Raw genomic sequence first — 9,264 nt, 5'->3', positions numbered from 1 at the left:
TTTAAGTCATATTGACATGTCATATCATTTCATGTTAGGTTAGTAGCATGCATTGCATAAAGCATGATTCCCATTAAATAAAGTGAAAACAAAAGAAATTGCGTGTTAATTAGAAATCATATCTAGGGTTAATGATGTGAATTCGATCTAACAACGCGATGCTTTCTTGCTATGAGGTAAGTCCCGTAATTTATTCATTGCTATTCTTGGGTGTTAAATTGGTGGTTTACGCACCCGCATGATCACATCGCATGTTAGGAAAATAGATTTAAAATTAATTCAAGCTGCCCGCAAAAACATTTTTGAAATTAAAAGAATGGTACCGAAAGGGCATTAGAGAAATCTAGTGTAACCAAGTCCCCGTATCCATAATCTCTGGTTCGTAGAAGTAAAGTAAATCTCCCATTACTTTACTTGGGTTTCTAATCGACCCACCAAAAATAGATTAGTGGCGACTCCTAATTAAAAATCAATTGCATGTTAAAAAACTTGAACTAAAGTCGCTAATGGTATGGGCTTGGGAGAGCCCGAGTTAAGTCTAGGCTTAACAATCCATTAGGCCAAACCTAGGTGGTTCACACCCCGAAAATTGGGTCACGACACCATGTAGAAAAAATCATTCTAAAAGATCATGTACATCAAACTTATCTTCACCGCTGATTACATGAGTCAAACCCATCTTCATGATAGCACTCCCATAGCAACAGCACTCTTAACTCAAATCTGGAAGGCCACTTCACATTCGCTATCTTTGCCCGTTCACCAATCTCGAAGTTGTAGCTGTTTAGGATCTCTCTATATCAATACCTCTAATTTTTCATTTGAAGCTCCTGCAGATTCTGAATAAACCTGTCGATGTAGCCAGTCATGAAGTTAGGACTCACCAGAACCTCTCTCCACTTCGCGTGGTTCGTCTTCACCAATGTACCCACTTCACTCTTTTCATCCATCACGTTCTCGATTGCTCTGCACAAGCTCTCCTTCGAGAACCACCCGCTCTCTTCTCTCTCCACTTCGATGCCCACTTTCAGTTCGTCGGCCAGTAGTTGTTCAAGATCTGGTCAGCGAGATATGGGACCATCACTATTTGGCAATCGCCCATCAGTGACTCTCACGTGGAACCGAACCCGCAATGGTTCACGAAGCACCCGACGGATGGGTGGCTCAAGATCAGTGGCTGTTGGACCCAACCGCCGTGAACCACTCCTCTCCCTTGGACTCTCTTTTCGAAACCCTCAGGAAAGAGTTTGTCCCGATTGGTGGTCTGGGAGCTACCAGAAATGGCAAGCCTGTGGACTCAAACCCTAGCAGAAGTTCTCCTTTTCAGGAATGTGCTGGCTCCCAAATGCGCAGAACACCACGGACCCTGGCTCGAACCGGCTAAGCCACTCAGCCCACTTCTCGTCCAGCGTCTCCATCGCGGGCTCGGGCAAGACCGGGCAAGTCAAGAAGACGGGCTTACCGTATTGACTGCTGATGTAGGCGCACAAGTTCCCTTCTATTTCTTGGGACGTCCGCATGGCGATCGTGTCGCACTCTCGCATGGCGGTAGTGGTGCGGCCATGGAATGTGATGTTGTCGCCAAAAGGCAGGGATACGAATATGAGGGATTGGGCTTCGCTGCGACAGAACAGTGTTTGATGGGTACCCTACAGGTAAACCTGTCAAATGGGTGGGTCGAGTCATGAATAGTCCGACTCAAATCAACCCATTTATTATAGTTTAAAATTTTGGATCCATACCCAACTCCATCCATACCCGACCCATTTAACTAAATCTAAGAAAGCGTATTTCGTATGATATTTTGTTTAAAAAAATGGTATTGCTAAAATACTTTCATGCAATACAAATTTAATGAACTAATTTTACATATATATATTTTTAAAATCTAATGTTTAATTATTATTATTTTTTAAAAAAATAATAAATTTTAACGCTTATCTTTTTTCCTTCTTCTTTGGCTGGCCGCCGGTCATAATGAATCGGCCATAAGTGAGCTCGAGCTTGCCGGATTTGGCAAGACGGAGGCCTCGCCGGCATTGGACGACCTCCAGCTCACCAATTTGGTGAGACTTGAGCTCGCCCGACATCGACAAGCTCAAGCCTCACCAAACGTCGGTGAGGCTTTCACCTCACTAGATTCGGCGAGCTCGAGGCTCACCAAATGTTGGTGAGGCCTCCGCCTCGCTTGCTCTGGCAAGCTCAAGCTTGCCCGATGTTGATAGGCAAGGCTCGAGCCTCGCTAGACGCCGGCAAGACCTCTCGCCTCGCCCATTCTAAGGTTCGGCAGCTCGAGCTTCCGCTCTCCTAATGCCGGAAGCTCGAGTCTCGCCCGGCTAGTCGTTGGCGTTGCCGTGCCGACTCACGGCTAAGGAAGGAGGAAGAAGGAAAATAAGAAGGAAAAAAAAGAAAAAGAAAAAGAAAAATAACTATAATTTCAATTTTTATGAAAAAATTAGTTTTATAAAGTTAAAGAGAAAAGAGAGAGTGTGGGGCTTGGGTTGAAAATAGGTTTTAAGTCTAACCAATTTAAGACTCCTTTATCTTAAGCTTTCAATTTTCAAACCCATTTAATCAATTTTTTAAAAAAGTAAGTGATCCATATATGACCCATTTATGATTTAAATGGGTCATTTATGGTCTAAGATCCATTTTGCTACCTTTACTTACAGGTGGCTCCCCAGCTCTTCCTCCGTGAGCGGCTTCCCTAGGGTCACCTCGGGCGCTGGCACGAGGACGATGGCGATTGCAGCCGCGGAAACAACATTATCACAGACTGTCCTGATGCCGAGCGGCCTGGTCACTTGGGGGATCCAGTAAGCAGTGTCGTAGAAGATGAAGTCGGGCCGCATGGCCTGCAGGGAGACCTCTAACTGGGGGCGGTTGAGGTCCATGGCAGCGGCGAGAGAGGGAGTGTCGGAGATGGGGATGTCGGATGCGGTTTCAGTCCCCAGAGGGAGGGTAGCGACCGAGGGGATGGTGAGCGGGTGGAAGGTGATGAGGTTGGGGTGTAGATTGAGGTTTTCCAAGAGAATTAGGGCTTTCCTGGGCAAGAAGAAGGAGATATTATGGCCTCTCTTGGCGATTTCGTTGGAGAGGTGGAGGAATGGGGTCATGTGACCAACTGCGGACCATGGAAACATAGCTGTGTGAAACTTTGAATTCGTCCCCTCCGACATTGCTATTAGTAATTCCTCTTGTGAGTTAGGAGGGTCTGCGAGATGTCTTGATTTTCTTTTTTCCTTTACGAGTATCAACGCATGGTAGTTTTTCTTCTTAGTTTTTGTGTTGGATCGATCATTTCGCAAATAATGAGAATGCGGTGCTTGGGTTTAACGGATTGATGATGAGCCACTCCTGGTCTGTCTCTACCGAACGTGAAAGGCAGACAGGAATGTTTGACCCTGCCTTTGAAATCTGAAAAAATATTAGGTAGGCTAATCTTCTCACGTAGGTGGTATGACACTCCATTCAACACTCGCTACGTGTCCAGATGGGCCCACCGATCAGTCCCTTTGTCTCTCTCCCCTCTTCTACACCTCTAGTTTCTTTTCTTTTTCACCCTTTTGTTCCCTTTGACCTATGGCTGGTACTTGGCCATATGGCGAGGGTCGATCTTGCTAAATTTAGAGAGGACTCAACCCACGTGCAAGGGTCGAGCCCTCCTTAGATCTAGAAGCTATGGAGGGAGGCGACGACATTGGAGTTGCATGGGATCTCGAGGATGTAGGGGCTAAGAGAGGGCGTAGGGTTACAGGTGATGACGATAGGGTGCTTGGGCTTATTTTTTGAGTTGAGGGGGCAGCGAATGACCTCAATGGTGGAGCCGTTTTTGGAGGGGGATTAGCAAGTGGTTTGGCCTTGGAGGTGCAGAAGATAGAAGAGAGGCCAGGGATTGATCAGTGGGCCCACCTAGACATGTGACAAGCACTGAATGGAGTGTTTTACCACCTACGTGACAAGATTGGTATATCTAATATTTTCTCAATGGTAGAAGATTTTCGTGTTTTTTGATTTACAATGAATGAAAAGGTCAAGAGAAAATTATTATGGAAAGGCAAATTAGGTGATGCATTGAGGATATCATAAGTTTGAAAAACATAAATCCGTAGAGAATTTACACTTGGGAAACTTTGTTTAGATATATCAATATGTTTCCTCTAACAATTGGGCCTTACTCTAAGATAAAATAATTAGTTATCCTTCGAATTTAGAATACTGAATTAGTATTAGGCAACAATGTGAGTATCTAACAAATAAACAAGTTTTTTAACCTTGTAGTTGATGCAAGAAGCACTTTGTACTCATGGTGCTACGTATTAGCAATTTTCTAACGTTCCTTTTACCAAAAATGTGTATATTCACGATCACATGGTGTTGATATTGTCGGAGAGAAAGTTGCGGCGAATGAAATTAGTTTTATTATGGCACAATTTTAGATAATCACTATATTCTTTTTTATATACAATCCACATTGATCGTCATTGATTTGGATAGTTGGTTAATTTTTTAAACCATAATAATGACGATGCGGGATGGATCCCGCAAAAATCCAAAGTACGCAGATTGTGTGCCATATAAGTTGTTATATTATTTTTGGTACGAGGGAATTATTAATATTTTTTTGCTATTTGGAAGATAAAAAGAGAGTCTAATTGCCGTTAATTTGCGAGGAATGAACTTGATTAATGGGAGGGCTTGAACGGATCAAAGTCGGCTGCCTCGATGGATCCACTTCGACAGATTGGGCCTGAAAAAGGCGGACATAGTTTTCTAGGTGCACATGGGCCTACCAATGGACTTGAATGGGTTTTGGGCGGGCCTAACCGGACTAAAAAGGCCCATGATCAACTCTACAATAACAAGCGTCCTCGGCATGTTCCTAGTTGTAGAAGAACAGCGGGATAATTCCATTTCTTGTCCTATAACTTATGCCTATTTGCAATGGGATCCTTTGACTTTTAATTTGTTCCAACTCGAAATTTCATAATTTTTATGATTTGTCCGATCAAGCTTTATTAATGTACTTGACAAAGCTAGGATGATATGGCAAGTTTAAGCATTTTAAAAAAGAGCGAGAGATATGGAAACTCCTAGCATTAAAAATTTTGCACATCTTAATTTCACACAAATCTTTCATAAAGGAAGAAATACGTATTTTCGCCCACAATGTGCATGTGCTGTGCATTGACAACACAAAATAATTCTCACTCTCAATGATTATTTCGCTTAAAGACACGAGGAGACCATACGCACAACCAAATTGGGCAATGTTGAGTGTACTGGCAAACTTTGGAGGAGCAAGATAAAATTTATCCACAATACTTGACTTTACGGGAAATTTAACCTATTGATTGTAAATCTATTGTTGAAATGTCGATTTAGTTCTAAATTTTTCAAAATTTTCAATTTAGTCTTAATTTTTTGCATGAAATTTCAAAATAGTCCTTTTGGCCGATCCTCTCTGGAAATTGTTGATGCAGGCCGCGTTATATAAAATGGCCAACGATGATTGAGATCATCACACCAACGATTATCGATGAGAACCGGAAGGACTTGCATTAGAATTTCACATATATATTTAGGTAAAATTGAAAAACTTTTAAGATTGAATTGGCATTCATACAAGAGGTTTATAATCCAATTAGGGTGATTTCCTCCCAACTTTAAGGTTGCAGGACAGAGAGATTTTCGTAAAATTCCATGAATTAACAATATTAATGCACGAAGCACGAAGCATGAAGCAGTTTTTTTTTTTTCTATGGGGTGGGGGGAAGGGCGAGCTGGTTCGATTGAGTCCATGGGCTCCCTCAATCAGGCCATGATCCCTGCGATCCATCCACAAGTTTCCTAACACCTACTAATTATCGATCATACTCCCAATTATTGATATATAAAATATCACTAGACCTAATAATAATCTAATACCACCCACTACTGCACCTGCCGTAAGGGATGAAAAACAACGCCACCCCACGTGACACTCCATGCATTTTCCCTGCATTAAAAAATTGAAGTTCTGACTGGCACAAACTTAAGACACGCATAACAAGATTTCTAGAACAACAATAAATTTTTGGCGAGAAATTGAGCCCACGGCTAGAAATTGACAAAGTTTCTGAGTTGATTTGATTAAGTCCGTGGGCTCCCCCAATCAGGCCATGATCCACGCAATCCATCCACAAGTCTGCTAACACCTACTAGTTATTGATCATACTCCCAATTATTGAGATATAAAATATCACTGGACCTTTGGCAACTCTCCCTCCGTTGCTGTCTATCATCAATTGCTTTTGGCGTCCATTTGTCATTGTCTATCATCAATTGCTTTCAACGTCTATTTATTTTTTTCTGGATTATTATTATGTTAATGGGGTCGCTAGCGCAGAGCACGTGGGGTGACTTCCTTGGTTAGCCTAATCATCATCATCATCTATGCTATCATGATAACAAGAAGACGATAACGATGAGCTAGAGAAGGGAGGGAGAGAAAAATAGGGGCGAAAGGGGAGGGAGGCAATGAATGACAGTCTAGGTTAGGGGTGAGCATTGGTTTAGGTTCAATCCAGGACTTTGATCAAAATTAGCTTGTACCAACTAGTTCAAAGTTGATTCTAGGGAGAACCGGTTGGGTCCTTGATTGCCACGGATCTAAAACGGATCTAGGACTAGTTCGGTTGTTAGTTCCAAGGCCAAAACCATGGCTCTACCTAAGGCCCAATTCTAAAACCAATTCAACTAGTCTAGTTCCTCGAATAAAACAATTATGAATAGGTTTTGACGTCTCTTAAAAAAAAATCGGCACCCAATCGAAAATCGAACTGTGATCTTCAACATGACCAGTCAACAATATTTGACCAATGTATAATTTCATATAATTTCATATTGAAATGGTGCAATTTTTATATTTTATTATAAGACTTTGATTACCAAGTACATAAAATGAGTTGATTTCTAGGTAGAACCTAGAACCGATAGTTTTAGAACCTAATAGTTTGGTCCTGTTTTAATCTTTTTGTATCGGTGGTCATAGAGTAAGTTTCCTATTTTAAGTTGGATACCGGCTCACTTTCGAACCAACCACACCCATAAGGTTTCGTTAGGTTAGTATTGAATTTTCATTTGCAAATCTAAATTATCAACCTATAGGGATGTGCTCCTATAGTCTAGTATTCAATGCAGGATTACGGGTTTAATTAGCTTAATCTAGTGCTTTCACGTGAAAATCTAATCGTCAATAGAAATGGATGTGCCTCCTAAGTCTAGCATATAAGGTTGGAGTACTTATCGAGATTTAAATATGTATAACGTTAAGAAGGGGCTGTTGCATCCCTGTTAAGCTCGGTTGATCCTGCACCATGATTTTGCTCGAGCCAGCCTGCTACCTTGCAATATTGCACAGCACTTTCAAGCGATAAATATTACATACAATAAGATTAGCTTATAAAGTCATCTTGCAAAATGATGTAATACTGCAAAATGAGGAATCCAACAAAGGAATTGTTTTTAATAGGACCAATACCCATAAAAAAGTTTGCTCATTCTAAAAGATCGTGTAGATCCAATTCATTCATCAAACTCGAAGTTCATTTAGGATCTCTCTATATCAATACCTCTAATTTTTCATATGAAGCTCCTGCAGATTCTGAATAAACCTGTCGATGTAGCCAGTCATGAAGTTAGGGCTCACCAGAACCTCTCTCCACTTCGCATGGTTCTTCTTCACCAACAGACCCACTTCACTCTTTTCATCCATCACGCTCTTGATGGCTCTGCACAAGCTCTCCTTCGAGAACCACCCGCTCTCTTTTCTCTCCACTTCGATGCCCACTTTCAGTTCGTTGGCCAGCAGTCTCGTGTTCAGGATCTGGTCAGCCAGATGTGGGACCATCACTATTTGGCAATCGCCCAGCAGTGACTCCCACATGGACCCAAACCCGCAATGGTTCACGAAGCACCCGACGGATGGGTGGCTCAAGATCAGTGGCTGTTGGACCCAACCGCCGTGAACCACTCCTCTCCTCGGACTCTCTCTTCGAAACCCTCAGGAAAAGCTTCTTCTACAGAGTTTGTCCCGATTGGTGGTCTGAGAGATATCAAAAATGGCAAACCTGTGGACTCAAAACCTCGCAGGAGTTCTTGGAACTGGCCCTTTTCAAGAACGTGCTGGCTCCCAAACGCGCAGAACACCACGGAACCTGGCTTGAACTGGCCGAGCCACTCGGCCCACTTCTCATCCAGCAGCTTCATATCGGGCTTAGGCAAGACCGGGCCAGTTAAGAAGACAGGTTTACCGTATTGACCGCTGATGTAGGCACAGAAGTCCCTTTCTATTTCTTGGCACGTTCGCAAGGCGATCGCGTCGCACTCCCGCATGGCGGTCGTGCCGCGGCCATAGAATGTGATGTTGTCTCCAGACAGCAGGGATATGAATATGAGCGGTCGGGCTTCGCTGCCACGCAGCACCGCCGTTTTTGATGGGTACCCATTGGGTGGCTTTTCCAGCTCTTCCTCCGTGCACGGTTTCCCCTGCGTCACCTCACGCGCCGGCACGAGGACCATGGCAATTGCAGCCGCTGAAATAACATTATAGCAGACTGTCCTGATGCCGAGCGGCCTGGCCACTTGAGGGATCCAATGGGCATAGTCGTAGAAGATGAAGTCGGGCTGCATGGCCTGCAGGGAGACCTCTAACTGGGGGCGAGTGAGGTCCATGGCAGCAGCGAGAAAGGGAGAGTCGGAGAAGGGGATGTCGGAGGCGGTTTCAGTCCCTGGAGGGAGGGTGGCGACCGAGGGGACGGTGAGCGGGTGGAAGGTGATGAGGTTGGGGTGTAGATTGAGGTTTTCCAAGAGAATTAGTGCTTTCCTGGGCAAGAAGAAGGAGATTTTGTGGCCTCTCTTGGCGAGTTCGTTGGAGAGGTGGAGATATGGGGTGATGTGACCAACTGCGAACCATGGAAACATGGCCATGTGAAACTTCGAAATCGTCTCCTCCGACATCGTGATTAGTAAATCTTCTGGTCAGTTGGAGTCTGCGAGATCTCTTTATTTTTGTTTTCCCTTGTTCGTTCGCAAAATGGACGGGCAAGTATGTTTCTTTTTTGGGAAGAAGGAATATGTGAAGGCTGAACAGAGAAGGGAAATTTTATTGGGTTCTGGTTCGGATAGCACAGCACAGGTGGAGGAGTGGAGGGCGAAGAGGAGCTTTCTAATGGACAGATGTCTTCTGTGCATAAACGAGCATCTACATAGAATATAATAGGA

The 9,264-nt window shown here is 43.5% G+C and overlaps 1 protein-coding gene and 1 pseudogene across 1 annotated transcript; both read right to left on the bottom strand.

Annotated features, from left to right (window-relative positions):
• Positions 1-620: 620 nt before the first annotated feature.
• On the bottom strand, positions 621-3,179 carry LOC104452069 (annotated as a pseudogene).
• A 2,890-nt stretch (positions 3,180-6,069) lies between these two features.
• LOC104430978 (anthocyanidin 3-O-glucoside 2'''-O-xylosyltransferase-like) lies at positions 6,070-9,219 on the bottom strand. The gene is given in 3 exon segments (XM_039315240.1): positions 6,070-7,385; positions 7,614-8,019; positions 8,022-9,219. Coding segments are annotated over 2 exon segments (1,383 nt in total). The 5' UTR covers positions 9,001-9,219; the 3' UTR covers positions 6,070-7,385; positions 7,614-7,615.
• Positions 9,220-9,264: the final 45 nt, after the last annotated feature.

The sequence above is a fragment of the Eucalyptus grandis genome, chromosome 6 (genome assembly GCF_016545825.1).
Source record: "Eucalyptus grandis isolate ANBG69807.140 chromosome 6, ASM1654582v1, whole genome shotgun sequence".
In the NCBI taxonomy this organism is placed as follows: Eukaryota; Viridiplantae; Streptophyta; class Magnoliopsida; order Myrtales; family Myrtaceae; genus Eucalyptus; species Eucalyptus grandis.
The sequence above is the reverse complement of the archived record's forward strand: the minus strand, read 5'-3'. Positions and strand labels throughout refer to the sequence as shown.